At 44.2% G+C, this 23,571-nt stretch overlaps 1 protein-coding gene across 3 annotated transcripts in view; it reads left to right on the forward strand.

Moving 5' to 3' along the window:
* The window catches only part of grm4 (glutamate receptor, metabotropic 4), a 106,786-nt gene extending 83,538 nt beyond the window's left edge, over positions 1-23,248 (forward strand). For 2 of the 3 annotated variants that reach the window (XM_003963486.3, XM_029833692.1), the window contains 8 exons: positions 2,333-2,468; positions 4,208-4,362; positions 4,572-4,712; positions 10,026-10,226; positions 14,364-14,500; positions 15,451-16,386; positions 18,672-18,918; positions 21,284-23,248. In XM_003963486.3, coding sequence (XP_003963535.2) covers positions 2,333-2,468; positions 4,208-4,362; positions 4,572-4,712; positions 10,026-10,226; positions 14,364-14,500; positions 15,451-16,386; positions 18,672-18,918; positions 21,284-21,333 — 2,003 coding nt within the window. In that variant the 3' untranslated portion in view covers positions 21,334-23,248. Of the gene's footprint in view, positions 1-2,332; positions 2,469-4,207; positions 4,363-4,571; positions 4,713-10,025; positions 10,227-14,363; positions 14,501-15,450; positions 16,387-18,671; positions 18,919-19,306; positions 19,353-21,283 lie in introns of all 3 variants that reach the window. The other variant, XM_029833691.1, reaches the window with a different exon arrangement.
* The last annotated feature ends 323 nt before the right edge of the window (positions 23,249-23,571 follow it).

Raw genomic sequence — 23,571 nt, forward strand, 5'->3', positions numbered from 1 at the left:
GTTTGGGGTCTTAACGCCAGGGAACCGTGTCTTTGAGCCTTCTGCTCGAGGAGGAAAGGAGGAGCAGATGAATGGAGAGTCAGATTTCAACACCACAAGACTTTAAATGGTCTTGTGACGGTCCCAGTTCAGTGTGCCTCATTTCCCACGGGCTGGTTCTCCCACCCCCTCCGGTATTCCATCTTGAGGTTGAGCAGCGCTGCAGACGGCTGCCGGGGGTGTGAGGAAGAACGGGGGAAAGCTCCGCATCCACACAGCAGCTGTTGGGGGAAATGGGGGATAAGTCGGGCAGAGACAGGGAATCTGATGATTGATGCAGTCTCCGAGAGCAGCAAGCGGCTGCCGCATTTCCCATGTGACTCTCCTGGTAGTTTAAGTGTAATGATGCGGCGAGGAAGAGCGTAAAGCTCTTCATCAGATTATGTACGTTCTCAATCAGGAACATGTGAACGTGGGAAAGAAAATGCAAATGTATTACTTTGTTTTGGCACTTTATGCTTTGCAATCTGCATTAAACATCGAGGCAGATGAAATGTATCGCCACTGGCACAGCAGGTGCACATGCTTCTAACATCTTTGTGTGTGCGCAGCATCTTTCTGTGTGGTTTAAGCTTCTAAACCACAACTCTGGAGAAGAATAAAATGATGCATGAAGACAGTTAAAGACTGTTAAATTGGATTTCCTGAATTTTCCCTTCCTTAATCTCAGCAGCAGTAATCTACACAGATCTAAGGCATCTTAAAAACACTCAACAGTCACCATTCCGGGGTTATACTGCCACGAAAGCAAAAGTTTGCTTGAAAAATAGTCCCTATTTTAACATACTTTAGTTTTCATGTGCACTTTTTTCGTGGTTTCCTCAAGCATCCTGTAATCCAAATAAATGGTTTTGCACCTCATCTGCAGGGTTGAGAATCAATGATTTCTCTGCAGACCATCAACTGCTCATTTTTATTCCCATAATAAGCTTTAAATTTATACAGCACGGCTGCGACGCCTCTCACATCTGCATTATTTATTGTAAAGAACAGTATGAGACAGACGCGTCCGGCCATCAGCCATGGATGATTTGATAAATATAATGGCCAAATGTGACATTTCACTCACTGTCGGCTGTTTTTCACCCTCAAACCCCATAAATTCTCAGCTAAACTAGTGGAATCCGAACAACGCAGGAGTTAGGATTAAGTGGAAGATATAAGGTCTGCCGCATCCGGAGTAAACATTCTCCAATGAGAGATGATTGAACGCACACAAGAAATGAGTGAGAATTTCTCCACTTCCTCCATTAACCAGCCAAGGGGAGCTATAAGCCCGAGTGGTTGTGCTGCGATAGTTGTGATATGCGTGACTACATGGAGGTCACACTACTCACACAAACACACAATTTTGAGGAGCACACAGGAGACATCATTAAATTCACCCACTTTGCTCGGCAGTGCACTCCACTGACTGACGCCCCTGACTGACCAGAGGAGGCTTTTTGTACCCATGAGCAAGGCAGCTCAACGTCATTGTTCAATTAGTGGCCTCCTCTGTTCGACACTGATATTCGCAGCTTCCCGACCCATCAGTTTCCATGCTGGGGCCAAGCTTTGTGCTGCGCTGTGAGGCCGGCTTTTATTCCTGTTCAGTGGAATGACTTTGTGCAGCGTCATGAAAGGGAAAGTCATTAGCATGCACATAACTCGCTGTGGCATTTTGGCGAAGCGACAGAAGACTTATCCTGAAATGTAACACCGTCAATTAAATCGTCTGGTTGGTTACGAAGAGACGAGACGCTCCGGCATGCTGCTTGTGTTCAATTCCAGATGATTACACAGGCTTCCTTTTAAACTGGTAAAACACCTGTAGGCGCTGACTGTGGCCTAACAAGCTCAAACTAATCAATTCCTCTGTTTCTGTTCTTGTTGGACAGTGATGGAAAATAAGACATTTTAGTGTTTTAACAGCCAAAGTGGAACAACTCAAGAAAGAAGACAGTAGAATCTTGAGCCTGGTTTTATTAGCATTATTTATACTCCTTCTAATGCTACCCGGCTCTCACTGGCAGAACCATAAACCAAATTGATTGGTCTCTGTGTCTCTATATTGCCTCTTGTGGCCGCACAAAGGATTTTTTAATGCCTTGCATCACTCATGTGGGGAAATATTGCATTTGTATAGATTTAGTATTACATCTACCATAAAAAGTCCAGGGCTTTGAGTAAAATTTGTGGGCTTAACCTAAAGAAGGGAACATTTCAGGAAAGCAGCAAATGCAATGTTTACAAGGCACCTGACGAGAACCTTTCACGCAAGCAAACTTTTCCGTCTTTGTCCCCAATTTAGGGGGTCTGTGCATCTCCCAGTCGGTGAAAATCCCCCGCGAGCCGAAGCCTGGAGAGTTCGACAAGGTCATTCGCAGGCTGAGTGAGAACCCAAATGCCAGAGTCGTCATTATCTTCGCCAATGAGGACGACATCAGGTGAGCGCAGAGGAATGCTGCTGATCTCAGATAACAGAACTTTTATGAATCTCTTTTCAACTAGACTCCTCGTTCCACCGTAACATTTATGCTCCGTGAATGTCACCGTTTATTGGAAGCTTTGGTTTCCGTGAGTCGCTACAGGGATGAATGATGTTTGTGTCTGTAACGGATTGTTTTTGCAGCTGGAATTTAAATGTCTCCTGCCTTTATCAGGAAAGAGGCTTCCCTTGTTTCCCAAATTAGATTCATATCCAGCAGCTGTGACAGGTAACATTGTCCCTGCTGCCCTTGTGGGGGCACAAATGTATCGCACGCAAGTCGTTTTCCCTTATTAAGTTGAACAACCCACATTAAGAATGAAATGATCACATGCTGGCTGTCTCTTCAAACACAGTGCTGTTGTGGCATGGCAAGAGAAAGTGTTTCCTAGCAACCAGAATAAAGGGCAGAAGTGTTTTCCTAATGGAAGCGAGCGCTGAGTCGGGGCAGCCTCTTGGTGATGACCAGGGCAGAAGTCCCAGTACTCATCAAGTTAATCCATTCCTGATAACAGCTAATAGTCTGGATATATAGTAATTACAGAAGAGTATGGGGATTTCAGAGCGGTGTGCCTGTTTTATCCATGACCTCTGAAAGCGTGAGCTGTCCAACAAGCATCCAGAATTGTCTAAATATAAAGTTTAAGACAAGTGAGCTGCACAAGCGGAACCTAGTGAGAAAACTGGTTTTTTTCGTCGCTTCCAACAAGTTCCCAATAAATAAGCCAGACGAAACTCATTAGGCTTTTGGAGAAAGGTTATTAAGAGTGGTGCAGAAATCCTTGGGGGATCGCAGAATGACTTTAAAGCACCATGAAACCCAGTGATTCGCTGTTCACTCACTCGTACACAGTCTTTCACAAAAGTGCAGAAATTTTATTTACAAGGTCGTCCTCCATTGAGCAGCAACAAAGTCTTATGTGGGATGTGAAGTCAGAACAGGAGCAGTTAAAAAGTCACCTTTGCATCATATACTTTTATAAAAGCCTGGGATTTTTTATACATTGGTTTGCAGCTGAAGCGACAGGAGGGTCAATGCCTTCTGCGCCGGCTGGTTGTTTTTACATTTTCTGTTGCTGTGCCCAAACAATCCTGAAGTTCTATTTCCACTTTACGGTTCCCCAAACTTCTCCTAGCAGCCGGCGTGGGCAAATGCGGCGCGGTGTCATTCTGGCACAGCCGTGATGAACTCTGCCGTGCTGGGGATAGATTTTGTGTCTGTGGCTCCTCAGTAAAACCTTTATCACAGGCTTCACACACAATAGAACTGTCAGTGAATCACATTCATGGCAGCCACTCTTCATCATTAGGCTTCATTTAAATTATTTCCTTCCTTAGTAATCCATCACTGTGCATGTGGAGGGAATATATAAGGAAATGCAATAATATGGGGTGTGAGATGACTAAATTCCTGATATTTCACTGGGATGGATGCGTTTCTGCAGGACACAAATGCACAGCGATATGATGATACAGTAAATGATGGAGGAGATCCAGAATGAAGATCGTATTTTTAGGTTTTCACATTAAGTCGCGTTAGGTTGGGCTCCAAGGCAACTTTTGAAATTTAGAAACCGGGGCCCAAAAATCCGTCCATCTATCCGACCTGCAGCGCAGTGTGACCCGGGAACACGCAGCACGGTGTCAAATACAAATGCGAGGTGTAATTTCACTCATTCTCCCACTGTTTCCCAAAAGGCGGCTGCTCCAGGCGGCAAAAATAGCCAACCAAACCGGCCACTTCATCTGGGTGGGTTCAGACAGCTGGGGATCCAAAATCTCCCCAATCCTCAACCAGGAGGAAATGGCGGAAGGTGCCGTCACCATTCTGCCCAAACGACAGTCCATTAAAGGTAAGTCAACACACTTCCTACTGCTCATGACTACACAAGATCCTATAATGATACGGCAACGCTGTTGTTTCAAACCTGGACTCATTAGTACAGTGTAACGAGTTGCTGATACACAACATGTAGCACAGACTTCCTAAACTAATTAGGCACAATAAGATGGGGAGGGAGGAGAATCAGTCAGTTTTTGTTGTTTTTGTTTTCCCTCACAGGTTTTGACCGCTACTTCAACAGCCGGACGCTGGAGAACAACAGGAGGAATATCTGGTTTGCAGAGTTCTGGGAGAACAATTTTCAGTGCAAGCTCAGTCGGCACGCTGTGAAGAAAGGATCCGGAATCAAGAAGTGCACAAGTGAGAGAGCACTTAATGGCAGAGAGGCCGGTCACATGTACAGGAGGACACACCGACTCATTTAGACACTGACCTGGTTCCGTGCGTGTGTGAGACAGAGAGAGTGGGGGAGGTGGGGAGGTGTTAATGCATTAAGGCGAATGCAGTGAGGGACAGATAAAGGCAATCTCTAATTCTGTCAAAGAGAAATTACCCTTTCCATTACTTTTGGTGAGTTCAATTTTCAGCGGGTGACGAAAACAATCACAAAACTGTGCCGCCCAGCATGCAGAGGAAATATAATCAATGGAAAAATCCAATCGGGCCATTTTAAACGAGCTTTCGCCTCATTGAGGCAGGCTCTGAGCTGTGCAACACTATCTCCAACAGCTCAGAGTGACTAAGAGTTGGCTCATGCGGTGTTTCCAGGCAATATGTAGTCCCTTATTCCTCCCTTCTCCTCCTCTGTTTTCTGTTTTAACACAATAATTCTGCAAAAATGTCTGTTCTTCCCAAATGAGCAACATTGATACTATCAACCAAGCATGCTACCACCTGCCTCCAGCAGATTACAATACCACGCAAATCTGAAAATGGATGTAAACAACGAGGTCCTAGAACACACACTCAGTCTCGTTTAGGTGCATTTATGGCCCCCTCAGGCAGCCTTTCTGTCGCAGGTTGAAAAACACGAGACGCCACATACGTTTTTCTCATATCTAAAAAAGCAAAATAACAAGAATAAAACAAATGAATTGTTTTCAGTGACAGAGTCACCGAAAAACAGTAACTCTCCATGGACAACAAAACTAATTTACTATCGCACAAGATGATAACTTGTAGAACCAAAAGCAACTTTTCAATATACTAATTTGGCTCATAAAGCCAAATGAAATCCACTTGTGGATTATTCAGACAAGTTGTTATTCATGTTGCTTGAATAAGTTTTCCCCTGAATAATTAGATTATACTAAGATTGAATTTAAAATTAAAGGACAATACAATCCACAAATGTCACAGAAGACATATTAAATTGAGGCCACGGATGGGAAAATAAAAACAATTACGCACCGATCTCATCATCAGCTTTCTTAACATCAATGTGCCCCCTGCTACACCCAGATCGTTCCATAAATCCGACCCTTGCATGGTTCAGGGGAACGCGTCATTTCAAATGATTTTTTCAGCCTTATATATATCAGTTGTCATGGTGGCTGCTCTTCGACTAAATTGCTGTTGGCCATTTTCTTTCTGAGTAGCCCCTAGAGTGCAGTAAAATTTTACAACTGGGAGGTGCAGTCATTCCACTCAGGACTTCCTGTCTGCGCTTCCTGCATTTCCTTAAAATGAACAACACATTAAACAACAAGCAACCTGAGAAGATTGAAAAAGAAAAACAGTCAGAAACAACAACCGTTTCACCATAGAAAGGTACGGCCACCACAGCCTTTTTAATAATGAGCTTAACAGATTAGTGTAAAACTGGAGCAGTGTGGTAATGAACGTCCAGAGACATCTAAATGATATCTGTTAACTGCTAACAAGATTAGATGGGCTTGTCGCTTTTTTTTTTTTTTTTTTAATTTTTTGTGGTATCAAAGCTTGTAATCAGACGCACAAGCCACCAGATTTTGGAGCCACAACAGCGGCTCAGTCAGAGCTCCTTCCAAACCTGTGAGTGGAGCAGATGGAGAATTCACCTCCTCCTGCGGCTCCTCCACTGTTCTCATATCTGCTGGTCTGGAGGTCAACACTCCCATTTTTAGCTCTGACTCTACATCAACCCACAGGTCAGTGCGATGATGGTAAACGTTCAGCAGGATACAGATCGGTGCTCGAACAGGCTGCGGGATATTTCACACTCTATTAAGCACGAGTCCAATGCTACATCCAGCTAAAACTAACGCCCTGGAACTGTCAGTGAAGAAACCTAAAATAGTTTTTTTTTATTAGCATCTAGTGCAAAACTCTTAAAAGCCTAATATTTTCATGTCACGATGATGACAAAAATCTTTTTTAGTCCTATTTGCGACAAGAATTGACAAAAATGTCTTTAATTTCAAACTGAAAGCTATAATTAAGCTGAATTCCCCATAGCAACACGTTTGCAGGTTAAATTCTGTTGTATTGTGTAGCATGGCGTCCTTTGTAATTAGCTGGTAATTCATGGTAATTAATGGAGACACATAATGTCTCATCTATGCAGCATGAAACCGCAACAGCAGACGGTCCAGAGATCTCTTCTCTCGCCAAGAAAGATTCAGCTACCTCATCTTATTATGCGATACCAGCAGGTGCACCAAAGACTGGAGCTATTACCCGAAAGTTCTGACACATCCCGCAGTAATGTCTATATTTAATTTTTTCTGGTCGCAATAGGCTGTTGGCAAAAGCCGACAGCCTCCACAGGTGCAACGAGTCTTGCTGATGTCATTTTAGCATGAGTGGAGGAGGGCAGTTTGAATGAAGCACGCTGGAATTAGTCACTGTGCTGCATCCCTGCAGACATGAGTCATCAAGGCTCCCCGGCTGGAGCGCAGGCCCGCTCGATTGTCTGCTGTCCGCTTCTCATGGAAAACATCGAGGACACCAGCTGTTTCGTGCCGAAAAAAACTCGCTGGTTCTCTCCGCATGCAAAGGAAACAGAGGCGAGGTTCTAGTCAGGACGGGTGCAAAAACGGGTGCTCTTTACTGTGAGCAGCGGGCCGAGGTGGCAGCCACACGTCACTTCACACGACACCGGGACATTTTTCTGATAAGAAACTACAGGAAGGCAATTTAGGCAGGAAACTTTGGGTCCAGCTGCAGAGATCTCCCTTACTTGGATGACATTCTTCTACCTCAGTTTCATGGTTGCCAAGCAACATGTATGCCTAAAGTATCAAGAAATACATGTTTTAGAAGGTGGCTGAGCTGTAGTGATGAAGCTTTACCGATGGCAACCACATAATTTAAACTGACACAAGACCAGAATATGCATGAAAATGAGTTTATATTAATGATTTATAATCCAGGAATTAAATATAAGGCACACACGCGTCAATAGTGGTAACAGCTTTCATCCACATCTGCAACTGTGTTGTCGGGCAGCAGCTTCAGCCCAGGACCTTGCTCTCCACATCTACTTCCAGCAGCTCCTCCGAGAGCAAATTGAGGTATTTCCAAGCCAGCTGAGGGGTGAAATGTCTCCAGCATGTTCTGGTTCTGTGTCAGGGGTCTTTTCCTGACCAGACCTGCCTGAAGAGGTCTCTAGGGAGAGTCCTGGGAGGCATTCTGCTCAGCTGTCAGAACCACCTGGTACGTCTCTGCTGGGGAGCTGCAGCTCTCTCACTCTGGGCCCACAGTTCAAGCAGACGCTGGAATTAATTAACCTGGTGATTGCATTTTCCTCGGTCCAAGATATGGCTGTAAACACTTGTTTTAGTCAATGTCAGGCAGCCCAAATGCTCTAAATAAGGCAGATGGAGTTAATCGGGAGTTAATCCTCACAGGCTCCCGTTCTACGGATTTTCGTTCGATTAAATCAATTTTACAAGAAATCTTTACAGCCATTTGTCAACTGAGAATCCGAGAGAACTCCACACAGGTCATCTCCAGTTACATGGACAAGTTTAATGACTTAAGTTTTAAACAACAGCGCCTTTTGTCACTCTGGCTGCTTGTTGCCTTGAAGTCAGTTAAGGAGGTTGCTCCGATCCGCCTCATCTCGGATACAGCCATGCTGATAACGTCCCACAACAATCTATTCATCATTAAGCACATTACCGGACTGGAGGCTTCACACAGCCTTCACATTCACAGGACCAATAATGACGCTTGTGTCCTGAAGGAAGGAGAAACGAGACTGAAAGCTGAGTGGCACATTTATGGATCGCTGCGTCCTTTCAGGCTCAGGAGATTCACCTCGTTGCAACTAGTCAAGAACTAATACAGAGTCTGTGGTTCCATCTCATCTAAACCAGCATCTGTCCTCCACCATCAACCACAAAGAAGAGTGAAGCCTTATTTGTTCACTTTTCTGAAGCAAGAAAGCTCTGTGGCTGAATTTGCAGTGTGTGAGAGGGTAATTTTCCACAGATAGAAGCAATTTTCCCAAAATAAGTCTGAATTCTGACACCCCCCCCAAACACACACACACACCCATACCCCCACCCACCCACACACACACATCATTTTATTGAGTTTATATGCAGATTAGAGAAAACTTTATTTTAGCTATTGACAACAAAGTCTCCTGCTGTAATTTGTGTTTCACAGAGGGAAAAGTCCAAAGAATGTTTCCTGCATCATTAGCAGCTCAAACATTTCACTCAAATTACAAGAATCTCATCAGAATCCTCCACATACATCAGCACACATTTCTTCTCCGGTATTATTGTCAACCCATGTCGCATCTTGTCTGAGCCAAATGTTTGAATGATGCGAATGATGTGGAATGTACAAGGGGGGGAAAAAGAAAGGTTTAAAAGCAGGGACCTATTGTTGCATTTCTCTGACTGGAGGCTGCGGCACTGATGCTAAAACACCTCCTCTGAGAAAGGAAACACCAGGGAACGTGATCACAAGACATAAACCTCCATAAACACTTAAGACTGAGGCTCTCTGGTGAGATAACAAGGAGCTGCCACTCAAACACAACAACTGATCAAAACAGACTGTTGACATGAACTAAAAATCTGTGCATGTGAATTGAACCTGTTGCTCTCAGCTGCTTTTTATTCCAAGACTGTAACATATAAAATGTCGGCCTATCATTCTTCCCGCTCCACCTCTCTGGCAGCAAAATGGCCAAATCCACAGCCACCGTGCTGCTAATTGAGGCTTTCCTTGTCGGTTAACACATTTTCAAAGTAACAGAACCACCTCATCTTTGATTAATACACACCTGTCAGAAGTAATTACATTAATATTGAAGAATGATCAGCGCAGCTCGCTGCGTTATCCACTCCCCCTCCAACACTCCATCACTCTCTGGGCCTGTGATTAATGGATGCGACACGGCGCCGAATAAACACAAAGATAATATGAGCAAAGGCCTCGGACTGGACCAGGATGGTTTCTCTATCTGAAGAACCTTTGCATATTGAGAATGTTGTGCATCTTGTAAGATATTTGTGTGATAGCGGGCGATGCTGCTGTAATCAACTTTGACGAAGCCAGATCATCGTTAGTGTGATTAATCACCAGGACCACACAGAGAAAAGCGCAACGCTAGAGAGGCTGGAGAGGAGCCCTAATTTACAGATTTTCCCTGCTTTATTAATTGATTAATTGAGTCGAATATGTTTTATTTCATCCCCCTCCCCCTTCTCTTTTCTGTCCGCTTTCCTTTAGACCACGAACGAATCGGGAAAGATTCGTCCTACGAGCAGGAGGGGAAGGTTCAGTTTGTGATCGACGCGGTTTATTCTATGGCTCACGCTCTGCACAGCATGCACAAAGACCTCTGTCCAGGAAAAGTTGGCCTCTGCCCTAAAATGGACACCATCAATGGCACTCTGCTGCTCAAGTACATCCGCCACGTCAACTTCACAGGTGGGTGCTCCCAACAGTGGGCAGGTTAGCTCAACATCGCTGATACGGATCACTCAGAACGCTGCGATGCCGAGAGACATTTCAAACGCAAGTGCGGAAAAATAAGACACGTACTCGCAATTATAGGAAACAAACGTGTTAACGAGGCGTAACGCAAAGGCCTTTGTGTGAATCCGAAGCAACGTTGCTATTATTGGACTCAGCAGCTCGCCGAGCCTCTGTCAGTACAGTGCTCTACAATTACCAGGCCTCAGAATGCAGATTGTCCCCACTAACTACAAAAGACAGAGATTCAAGGGAGGTTTGACAGTCAGCAGCAAGACGGCGTGTTTTTCTGCGGCGGATGATGCGCCGCACCGTTCAGCCCTCGTCCTGTCAGCACTGAACTGCCCACGTGAACCATCTCCTCCTTGAAACAAACTGGCAGAAATTAAACATCGTGCACGAATTAGACGGCGATGGGACAGACAGCGCCAGCAAAAAGTTTCACATCATCTTACGTAAATGCCACATCGCTGCATGTCATATTTGATAGGCATAATGTGGATGATGCCAATCCTGATAGTTGAAAAAGGAGAAAAAACACCAGCAGCTGCCAGAGGGCAAAAGCATATCATGAATTTATTAGAAAAAAGGCTGATTTTAATATACAAGGCGCTTCATGAACAAGACTTTATACATACAGCCCATAAGGTCATGAACGCAGCATTTGCATAGATTTTACTTGCAGGCCTGTGGCGAGGGTCTAATCTAAGTCAGAACAGCCTCAGTACAGAACAGCCTCAGCTAATTATGTGTCAAACAAAGAGTGGGTCAGAGTGTTCATGCAATCAGGCAGAATGCAGTGTGCGAGATTGTAACGATCCACGCGGGTCGAACCTTCAAGATGGGTCTCCTGTCCTAGACACATGTATCGGGATGAGAGTGTGGTTTGGGTGAACAGAGACGGCCACTGCGAGTGCCTGTGAATACTTCACAGTAACACGGGGAACAAAATAGCATCTGGATGGTACAAAAGCACACAGCCACCCCTGAAGAATCCACAGCTCACATTTAGAACGTGCCTGCAGCTGAGCCCACAGCTCCTCAGAACAACACTGCAAGAGTTTTCCTGCAGGGAGCAAAACTTTTCTTCCCTCAACATCAACGACCCAGAGCGTGAATCCGATCTTTCAATCCCAACTCTGGTTTTTGGGGCTCTGGTGTCTTTTGAAAATTTTGATTCGACATGCAACACAGTCCTGCTATGCAGGCTCCATTGACAGATACCTGTATATGACAGGTGGCTTGGTTACAGCTATGATGCACTTAAGTTGACAATTACATTTGAGTTGTTTTATTGGAGCCTTAAAAGAAACACTAAGAAACCATTCCTGACAAATTAGGTGTGACCATGAACACCACCAAAGTTATGATGCAGAGAAACATAAAGGAGGAGCTTCACCTTGTAACTCCAGACTTTAGTATTTGAAGGAGGAAGCATCACATAAAAGTAAAAACAATATAACAAGCAGAAACTTATTTACCACCAACATGAGTGCATCAGTGTGCAAATGTATGAGCCCTACTGGATTCGGTGGCCTTTGCTATTGTTAGCATCAGCATTCAGCACCTTTGTTTCAAACTGTAAACAAAAAACAACTGAATAAACTAAGCACCGATAATGGAGTCACAAACCTTTGCAGGGAGGAGTGTGACGGTGATGGACACGCTTGACTCTGACAGGCAGGGAGGCTTTATTCCTATTAGATTTGCATAACAAGACCTAGCTAACAGTGAATTCAGCAGGGCAATAATTGAATGTGACAGGTGTCCTGTTGGAATTCTTTAGATGTTATAGCTTTGGGCAGTAATCAGTCCCCTTCTACTTGCTGCTGCCCTTGTAACTGCAGCATCAACAATAAACCTACTTGGAAATGCCAGAGGGGAAGTTATCCGTTTCCACTTCTCCGCATTAGCAAAGAGACAAACAAAGCCAGTTATGAATTAAGCATAGAGAGAGATGGGTTATTTAACATGGTCAGTGTAACCTTTATTGTCGGGATAATAAAGAGAGCTGTACGTTTGCAGCGGTTCAAATGGGCACAGAGGGAAGTGTGGAGCTGCGCAGCGTTTCGCTCCCCGCCTCATCATCAGAGTCAAAACACTGTTTACCTGTTCGTGAGTTTGCTTATTACTATGTAAAGAGGTCAGCCCTCGTGTGAAGGAAAGGAAGAAACGACTGTGAATTCTGTCTGTGAGTGTAAAACTCATGTGAAAGGCGTCCAGCAGGCCTGGATTACAACACCGAACTTCTTACGTATTCCTGTGTTCATGTTCCTGGAAGACTTGTCAGCACCGAAGCCATTTGGGACGGTTAGAAAAAAGGAACGGTTAGAAAAATCAATGTTGCGCATTACCGGAATACTATCCTGCTTTTAAGAGCTCTCTGACACGGAGGAAGAAGAATTTAAAAGGTTTGGAGGAAAAGAGCTGGAATATACGACATAATCCCAGAATATTTTGGGAACTGGCTGCCTACAGATATCCCACCTGACACCCAAAACAAAGAAGCACACATGGATCTTATAACCAGTTGATATTTATTGATGCGTGGCTTGGAGGCGACGGCTGAAATAATCTTCATACACTGTTTAAATGTGGAACATGTCATTTTCACGTCTGTGCTTCTCTTTTTTCGGCGGGGGAACATTAAAGCGGTAACCATATTTTTATGTCCGAAGTCATTCCTTCATGTTTAGAACAAGGTTACGTTGCCTTTCCAAGCTGTCCGTTTGAATTTTGAGGCACTGTCAGTAATAAATCATGCCTGCCCACTATAATATACACATTCAGTCACACATATAATAAATGCTGTGATGTTTATTACAGTTTTGAGGCTAGTTTAATTTTAAAATCTGATTTGACAGTTTTATATATGTGTGTAAGATGTTATTTTTCCTCTCACATGTGAATTTGTGCAGAACTGCAGCAATTAACTGTAGATACACTGCGTGGTTCCGTCCCTAAATATTTATCTTGTGCAGCGTTTCCTCACAGAAATCACCTGCTTCATTTAACAAGGAATTCTTTCATATTTGCTGACTGCCTAAGAAAGTTGGAGTCCCCGTTGCAAGTAATGAGTTGAAACTCAATGATCAAGGCAATCGAATTAATACAAAAATGCAGCCCACTCAATTCCCTGTACTGCAGACATGGGCTAGAAAATCTTCATAATTGCAATTACACATGCTCTGGAGATAATGTGCCAGGATAGTGGTAACACAATTAAACCCTCTGGGTTTTCAGAGACACGCTGATGCAGAAGCCTGGAAACAAGCTGGGCCGTGGCCTCATATGTGTAAACAACAATCGATACAATGACCTCTGTATTCAGGGAGCTTAAACGCTGCGCTAAATTATTCATTACACTCTTGCGAAACAAGGGGAGTCAAAATTTGTGCAACATTAACAATTCTCTCACTGGAAAAGCTGGATTCTGATCCAAATTCAGTCTTTGGTTTGCGCGGCAAACCACATCCAAGTATCGCCAATGGCAAGCCAACAGCACATTCGGGCTCCAAGCTACCAAGGGCATTTATTCTGTACTTTTCTACCCTCGCTTCAACATGTTACAGAATTGCTGAGCATTACAGGATTGCACTGAAAACCAGGAGAAAATAAGCAGATGAGCATGTTATTAATGGTCATTTCCTCTGAGAGGCTGCGGTGGGCTCTCATCACAAAATCTGTGAATTGCTGCTCCCTCACCCTACAATTTCATAGCAAGCGGCGGAGCTGAAGAGCAGTTTTTAGTTTGGCTCTGTGATGGGGAGCAGAAAGAGCTCAAAGTGATAATCAAAATCAAAAGTGTTGTTGTTCGTTAACACTGTGCGAGGGGGCCCTGTGGATGACGAGCACGGGGCGATAGCCAGAGTGAAGGAGTGTGAAATGATAGGGGAACGAGAACAGACAGCAGCCCCTGCCCTCCTCAGAGGACCAGGAGAACGTGGCTGTCAACAACTATTTTGCTGCTGTCATTTACGCCGTTATCGGCTTCATTTTGTAGCATAGCAGAGCGGTCAGTCCAGCAGGACTCCAGCCGTCCGTTATACAGGAATAAAAGCAAACCAATAAAACTCTCTTTATGTTCCTCAGGAATCGCTGGCACCCCAGTGGTCTTCAACATGAACGGAGACGCTCCTGGTCGCTATGAAATCTATCAATACCAAATCACAAATAACACCAGGGAATACAAGATCATTGGACACTGGACGGATCAGCTCCATTTAGACGTAAGCTTGTGTTTCTATAACAGCAGCAATACGCCTGAATGTCCAACTGAATGTCATCAATGCTTTTCATGCGTCCTGATTTTGTTCAGCAGCTTTGAATCTGATAAAAAAAGGTTTAACCATGTGTCAGAATCCTCTTCAGCAGTGGTTAAACCAGGAGGCTTTTTGTTAAAATAAATCATTTCCCTCCCTCGGTTATGATAATGGCGAAAGAATCGTTATTTCTGTAACTGTAACTGCGTCAGTGTAAAGAAACAAAACCAAAAGCTTCAGGCCACCAAATTATAGTTTGAGATTCCATCAGTTTTGACATTTGCCATCATCAAATAAGAGTCTCCCAGTGCGTTGAGAACATTCATGTAGGAGAGATGGATTTGTAAACATCAAAACCTCTTGTTTTAAATGCCAACTCGTCAGAAACAGTTCATCACTTCCCGCTTTGTTTGCATGCATCATTTCCCAGAAGGCGTCAGTGTTCCCTATCTGTTGGCTGTAACATTAGACCTCCGCCTGAATTCTCCTCTATAATAACCCTCCATCTTGGCCACCGCTTTTCATGGCTGAATGTTCTTGTTCTTTTTTCGCGTTGACAAAAGCCTCTCCGTCCAGCATGGCACTGCAACACCGCAGTGATTATGCTGCGATGGCAGGACCCAGCAGCTCGCTCGTCTCCGCTCAGCACCACGGAAACATTAACGTCAGTTCCACTTGAGTTATCACTCGATGGGTTTACATCGTAACGTCTTGATTAAAAAAAAAGTGAAATTCTTTCGTTCTTTTCCCCCCTTTCTCCACACGGGCCGCCTGTGTGGACTAATCTAGCAAGTGCTAATTGAATTGTGTTCTCATGCATGTGGTGCATCCTTTAATATGAAACTTGTTATCCAATATGTAGTAAACTCTTAACATTCTTATTGCAGCGGCTTGTAAAGTTGTGTTTTTCTCCCCAGACTAATGAGATGCAGTGGCCTGGCGCGACGCAAGAAGTCCCCTTGTCTATATGCAGCCAACCTTGCCGCCCTGGGCAGCGTAAGAAAATCGTGAAGGGGATTCCGTGCTGCTGGCACTGTGAGAACTGCGATGGCTACCAGTATCAAGCAGACACTTACACCTGTAAAATGTGTCGCTTTGATTTGCGGCCCAATGGGAATCACACTGGCTGCGATTCCATCCCCATTGTTAAGCTGGAGTGGAGCTCGCCGTGGGCGGTCATCCCTCTTCTCATCGCTGTCCTGGGAATCATGGCCACTCTGTTTGTGGTCGCTACCTTTGTACGATACAACGACACCCCCATCGTCAAGGCTTCGGGTCGAGAGCTGAGTTACGTCCTGCTGACGGGGATCTTCCTGTGCTATGCGACAACCTTCCTTATGATCTCCGCTCCTGACGTGTTCATATGCTCCCTGAGAAGGATTTTCCTGGGCCTGGGTATGAGTATCAGCTATGCGGCGCTGCTGACCAAGACCAATCGGATCTACAGGATTTTTGAGCAGGGCAAGATGTCGGTCAGCGCTCCTCGATTCATCTCCCCGGCATCGCAGCTGGTCATCACTTTCAGCCTGATATCCGTGCAGCTGCTCGGGGTGTGCATCTGGTTCGGCGTCGACCCGTCTCAAGCCATCATCGACTACGAGGACCAGCGCACGGCCAATCCCAAGATGGCCCGTGGCGTCCTGAAATGCGACATATCAGACCTGTCGCTCATCTGTCTGTTGGGTTACAGCATGCTGCTGATGGTCACCTGCACCGTTTACGCCATCAAGACCAGAGGGGTTCCGGAGACGTTCAACGAGGCCAAGCCCATCGGCTTCACCATGTACACCACCTGTATTGTCTGGCTTGCGTTCATCCCCATCTTTTTTGGGACATCCCAATCAGCAGAAAAGGCAAGTAAAGCAAATCCAAAGAACAAATGCCAACATTTGTTTTACGCCCAAAATATATATATATATATATATAGTTTTTTTTAAAAGCCGTCTTTAAGCCTTCATCTATAGGGGGCACTACAACCGCTGGTGATATTGAAGTAGCAGGCATATGTCAGATGCTGATTTGCACCTTATCCCTGAGAGAATGCCCACTCACTATCTCAAGAGTTTGTAAATTTGGCCTCTTTTCATCAGGAGCCGAGGTGCTTTGTTCTCCTCTTTGAAAATCATAAAACTTTTGTAGCTATCTCATCGCATTGCACGTGCAAAAGGTATGAACTCAGAATCCAGAAATTCCTCATCACTGCGCATTCACAGGGAGGATGAGGGTTTGTGAATTGCTGTCAAATTACTTGGGCTGTAAATGCATATTGTGAATAGAAGAAATAGAAATTAGCTTTAACGAGTGCTAATTTTGAGGCTGTTTAGCAGGGAGAGGAATAACCACGCGCGGCAATAAAGTTAATAGAAGGTAAAAAGCGCATCTTTATTAAAGTGTGTTAAAAGGCGAGTTGCTGGGAAAAAAATGCGCGGACATTGGGTTCCAACAAAGAGACGAGGCACATTTGTGTCAGAGCTCGACAGTGACATGCCAACAACCCTGTCGGTCACGTTTAATGTCACACAACTACACGCCTCAACACTGCATTAAAGAACACGCTTGACTTGGGGCAAAACACAAAACCTCTTGATTTTTAATGTGGTCACCCCTGTGGTGACTTCAGCACCTTGGCTCTGTTCAGATCTCTGTTCCCAATGTGGCCCCCACAGACTTTAGGCAGATTGTATGGAAAAACATAACCTAGCATCTTTGCATGCGTACAGAAAACCGTTTAAAAATGCACATGAGCAGAAAGAGCTGATATTTACAGCGGGTTCCTGGAGCAGATTGGCAATCATCTCAGCCTGTCAGAGAAAATTCAGATCACGCACGCCGATGGATGTGGACAAGGTTCCTGGCTCTCCTCACAGGTCTGCGCCCAGGGTAGCCCCCGCCCCCTGAGGCCACATGTAATCTTCTCAGGAGATTACAACCTTCCCAATCTATCACTAAGGAAAACTCGGGCTCCACTCCCAGTATGATGGAACACAAGACCCTCACGTCCATTCTGCCTTGACATCTTTTTCGCCTTAACTGACGTGGCTTTAGGGCTCTAATTTGTGCTGGATGCCTTTTCTTTTTTTCTTTTTTTTTTTTAACCTCTTTTTTGTTTCTTGTACTTTCAAGTCAAAATGCTTCTTTGTCACCTTATGACTGAAAATATTATCTCCCTGGAGACATTACCGGTAGATGGTAAAATCATTTTAAAATCTAAATTCTTAGCTACATTAAAATGCCATCGGCATACAGATCTAAAATATTGTCTTGAGTTTTATACTAGTGGACATTCATCTATAACATCGATGGTCATGGAGGGGGGTACAGAAAATACAACTGCAAGTGTCTCGAAGTGAAAAATGCTGCTCAGACCCAAATACAAATACCACAAGTCACATTATCGTAATGTGGGGGAACCTAATTTGTTACTCCAAACATGCTAGTGGTTCCGAGGCCTGCGGGCGATTTCCACAGCCAAACGACTCCGTCACTCCTGATGTTTGATGCAATGTCGGGGAAAAAAAAAAAAAAACCTGAGGCAAGTCTGTTTGAAGGATGTCTGCCAGCTGGGTTTCACTCTAAACACTTCAACTTGTGTTCATCAGCCTTGCAGAAGCCCAGTCATTTTCATCCATGGGAACACCTCCCCCATTTAGGATTATCATCACTCCATTTTCCAACACGAACATCAGCTGTATCCACAAATTTGCCGAACTGTGTCATAGTGCTGGAATGAAGACAGGAATGAACAAAACCAAACCAAAATAACTGCTCTTAAAGGCAATTTTTAATATGCTGCAGGAGGTTCGCTGCCCTGGGTTGCTGCCTGAAGCTGCGCTGCTTATCTGCTCCCCAGCTGTGAATTGCAGCTGTCGCTGCCTCCCGAAAGCTCACAATCCTTATGTTGTCGTCAGAAACCCCAGGGCAAAAACATCCACGTGAGGAATACACAGAGGTCTCACAAAGGACACTTTTATTAGTAGGGCCTCATAAATAAACAGAGCTGAGGAGTGATGAACCCTGCAGCAGGGCAAGGGTGCTGGATGCTGTCCACATATCGATCCATACATATAATCATGCATTGTGCGCAAAGGTATGCCGAATATAAACAATACTAGCTGCACCTATCTCTGCTCTGCTCTAGATGTACATCCAGACCACAACCCTGACCATCTCCGTGAGCCTCAGCGCCTCCGTCTCCCTGGGAATGCTCTACATGCCCAAGGTTTACGTGGTGCTCTTCCACCCTGAGCAGAACGTGCCCAAGCGCAAGCGGAGCCTGAAGGCTGTGGTCACCGCAGCCACCATGTCCAACAAGTTTAACCCCAAAGGCGCCCTGAGGCCAAACGGGGAGGCCAAGTCGGAACTCTGCGAAAGTCTGGAAACGCAAGGTTGGTGTCAGAAGCAGGAGCGCGTTTAGTCGGAGGTTTACTTTCTTAATGTGATGAACTTACCAGATCTATGTATAAGAGCCAGTGTGTATAACATTGGTTTAAAAGTGAAAAAACAAGTGGAGACGACTAAAAGCATTCATGCAAGTCACCATGTTGTAATTACTGCTGGTCCAGATTTCCTCCTCTGAGGATCTGAACGCTATAAAATGATGCATTTAAGGACCAAAAACGCCTGGGCTCATTTTTGCATGCGTGCCAGTTATTCTCATCTCAAAGACAGTTTTGTACTACATCTCATCCAATTAGGAGTCTATTTTAAGTGTTGTTTCTCACCCTCTGATCTGATCTGTGAATCTAACAAGTGCTCTCTGTGCTTACGTGTCAGACTGTGTTGAGGGAGGGGAACCTTGTGAGGGACTTTAGGCTCTCAGGTAACCTAAGAAGAAAATGATTTCTCCATTGATTTTTCTTTCTGCTAATGTTCACCCGTGCCTGCCTGTATGAATGACACGTGAAATCCCACCCTCTCGAATTCACTGCGGAACAACAGGCACCGGCCCGCAGGAACGGCGGGTTACATGTGGTGTTGTAAACGGCCCGAATACCACAGCAAAGCCAGTTAATATTAGACGATGACACCACTCCGCCTGAGTGCAGGAAACCAGCGATAGCCATGCGCCCCCTTGCAATTTGTTTCCCTGTTGACAAAAGAAGGAATTTACAGTAATGGAACAATGGCAACAATAAGAGTCAACAGAAAAGACGGATGGCCCTGCCAGCTCCAATTCTTTCTGGACCATCTATTCTTTATCTTGGCCTTGCAGCTCATAAATATTCAAATAAGGTTCATTTATCAATGTTTCTCTTGGAAAAGATGCCCTGAATGAAATAGTGAGAACAACGAGGTGCTGACAAATAGACAAAAACATTTAGCGTTACACACCTCTCCCCCGCAGCACTTTTGCCCCGGCTCTGCCTTTTGGCCGTCTGCTGATTGAATATGTCAAAGAGGATAAATCCAATCAGCCAGGGCTGCTGAGGGGAGATTGGCAGATCGGCGGTGTGATTACTGCCACAAAGCATGCACGTCGCAACGAGGGGTGGATGACACGAGAACAGGCTTTGACCCAGATATACAGTGTATGTGCATGGGTGCTGCCACCTTTCTCTTTCCCTCACAGCTGACAATTCCAAAAAAACCACCGCCCCCCCCCTTTCCTCCCCAACCCAGCAACATGGAACAGCACTGTCTAACTGAGAATGCTGCTTATGAAGCACTTTCGGCGCCGAGCAAGATGACTTCACGATCGGCTGCACACCTAAATTGCAGGACGGGTCACAATGTTCAGACACCGGCTGACTGCTGCATGCTTTGCTTGGTGCACAGAGGAATCTGCATCCGCATTTTCACGTCTAATGTTGCATTTTACACCACGACTGTGATCCGCTTGGCAGCTTGATTCGCTTCGGTGAAGGATCACCTGTAAGGAAAACCACGACAAAGCGGTGGATTTAGATGCACTGTGATAGCAGTTTCCCAGTGTTTTTCAACTGAGTCGGTGTCTGATACTCATGTTTTATTGTAATTTTGGAATTATTTGGCTCTTTTTTTTTTTTTTTAGGCGAAAATGTCCGAGATGGACGTCGGTTTTAAAACAAAGCTGAGAAAAACTTCTGTTTCTGCAGTGTTAAAAGCGCAAAGATATTTCTCCACAACAATCAGAAGTATTTTTTTCTTCATACATAAATGTGTATTTGTAGGTGGTTTAAACCACGATTGCGGTTCGGTAAAGACTGAAATGCCTTCAGCTCGACATTGACCCTTCAGCAGGACTGAAGGTGCGACTGTTGGCGACAGTGTTGTGTCTTTAAGATGCAAATGTAGAGCTAAGTGATGTCAGATTACACAACTTTAGCGTAACAGTAGCCTGTCGGAGCAATAAAAGATGACACTTGTGTCTCATAGCGGTGAAGGAATATACAGATTACATTAAATCATTGTTTGCCATACTTGCCAGTCAGAGTTTGAACTAATGATTAAAATAATGCAGTTAAATTTTTAATCAAGGCTTAATATTATTCTGAGGCTCCTTTCAGCCGTGCACAAAGACACATTGTACATGAATAGTAATGTGAACAATTACAGCGAACACATCGTGCCTAATGGTGTTTACTCTGCACCTTCTGCTGTTATTGTTTCCGTCCGTATTTCTTTTTCCTCCGACCCATCCACAAATAGATTTTTCCCATCAATCTAGATTCCAACGCGTCCTCACAGGGATTCTAGTTTCAGAGGTGTTTGAATTTCTCCCACTGCCATTTTAACCCTTTCCTTCTTTCTCTCCCACGCCCTCATTTGCAGTGTTGGCCTCCAAGCAGACATATATAAGCTACAGTAATCACGCCATCTAATCCAGAGACAAACGCTGGAATCAGAGGGGAGGAATCACCAGATTCTTGGGAATGAAGAGAAAATACTGGAGGGTTTGAGCTGATCCAACATGATGGGAATTTGTGCTGCCACACACAGAAAGGATGTCATATTTTTCTAGAGAATCAGGTAAAAACGCATGAATGCCTAATTCTGGAGGATCTGGTAGACCTGTAGGAAGGAGACGGGAGTTGTAAGGGAGAATGGACAGTTTCTTTTCCTCTTGTCACCCTTCCGGGACAAACATAAGTGTTGAGACTGGAGTATGTTTACCTTCAAGTGTATAGCACACAATTGCAGCTCCCAATGAGGCGCAACCTTCTTCTACTTCAACAAGAACAGGGCGAGTTTTGTTTTGGCTGAAGCCAAATGCAGTTAAAACATAAACCTGTTAAACATCAGTCGTTATTTTGGTTTCCCGAGAGGTTTACTGCAGTACTGCAAACTGCCTTACTACAGTACATTCAGTATTAGCACATCCGAAACCCTGGAAAATAAAGCAGCAGGCCATCCCAGTTTGTTTGGTTTGACTTGATTGATTTTTTTTACCATTTCATGATGAAGGCGATGCCGTCATCCTGGCAGACCTAGTGTACAGTTCCAGAGCATGCTTGTGGGAGCATCACGTGTACTGTGCTGTGTTGTCAACATCTATGGAATGCAACATTTGTCATGATCGTCAGTCACAGTCGAGATGTCATTTTGGGAAACCCTCGACTGAATAAAGAGCCATTTTTAAATGCAAAAGGAACCAAGAAAAAAATAAAACTTCACGCTCTTTCACTATTTTTTTTTTTTTTAACCAGACCACCTCAACTGTCGGTCAGGTCGTGCAGAACTGAACTTTAAATTTTTTTTACTGGCCCTTATTTATCTTCGACTTTATCTAAAGTACAGTGAATAAAAGCAGTTAATGCCCCTCTAAAATACTGTCCTGAAGAATAGAGGTGATTCAAATGTCTGCCATTGTGGAGCCGAGTACTGGAGACACACCCGCCTTGATTGTGATGCTTAAAGCAAAGCTAAAAGGCAAATATGCAATAGATGCAACAGCCCACCTACACGATTTCAATCATCAAAACCAGCAAAAGAGCCTGCTCTGGATGGACAGTCATTTGTTAAAGGTTAACGCAGGCACGCAGTGAATATTCGCTAAATAAGGGCCAGTGCCTTCAGTCTGTGCCTCATTTCCATGAAAATCGTTCCTGCCATTCTTTCCAGGCCTCCTATCGTGTTGTTTTGTATAACATCCACTGTTGAAACACGATGTACAATTGTAGAACTCCATTTTTGTCTGCGGTCTCTGAAGTATTTGTCATTAACAGTAATTCTGGAGTTCGTCTCAATAAAATGTTACCTTCAGATTTTCAAAAAAAAAACAACAAAAAAAGTATATATGTTGCATGTCAAAACCCATGACAAAGATCATGTGAGGTGCAGATATTGTGTTGGGGTGGGGGGGGCTACTGCAGTTACAAAAAAAACAAAAACTTAACATTTGAGTTGAATTGAGGGTCGTTCGAGCTTCAGCAAGCGTCAACGGTGTTGCTGCAAATGTCGGTTTCTCATTTTTGATAAAAGTATCGTTTGTGGGATTGTTTGTGTTTGTGAATATGATGATTTCCTGCTCCGTCAACCCCCCCGCAGCTTTTTTATTTTGCAAAAACACTTTGTCCATGTTACAAAATAGAATATGTAAGTGCTGACGGAAATTAAATGGCAAATTAATGTATGTTATAAATTGAATATGTCTGCTTTATGTATGGAATTATTCAAAAAAAAAAGGTTAAAAAAGAATTACAGTGCCTGGATATTTATGAATTATAGAAAAAGTACAAATGTGTAGAGCATGTTCATTTTTATACAAGATATTTCTAATAAAATTAACATTTTGCTAATATTGTGTGGACACATCTGAATATTTTGGAATCAGTCCAGTCTGTAACACGTGAGAACAATCAATTAGCATGAATTCATTAACTTTTCCCCAAGACTCAACATCAACACCGAACACCTAATGTTCCAATACATCAAGCTTCCCTGTTTGTGTCAAAAACCACAAGCTCGTCACTATTAGAAGTTGTTGGAGGGAGCTAAAATGTTACATAAAAGAAGTGTGACTTTCAATCATTTTCAGTGTGGAGTCATAAAAACATGTGATTGGAAAGAGCAGAGGCCCAGGAGGCCCAGGAGTCAATCACTGGTCCAACAACTTCAGC

The sequence above is a fragment of the Takifugu rubripes genome, chromosome 3, assembly GCF_901000725.2.
Source record: "Takifugu rubripes chromosome 3, fTakRub1.2, whole genome shotgun sequence".
Taxonomy (NCBI): Eukaryota; Metazoa; Chordata; class Actinopteri; order Tetraodontiformes; family Tetraodontidae; genus Takifugu; species Takifugu rubripes.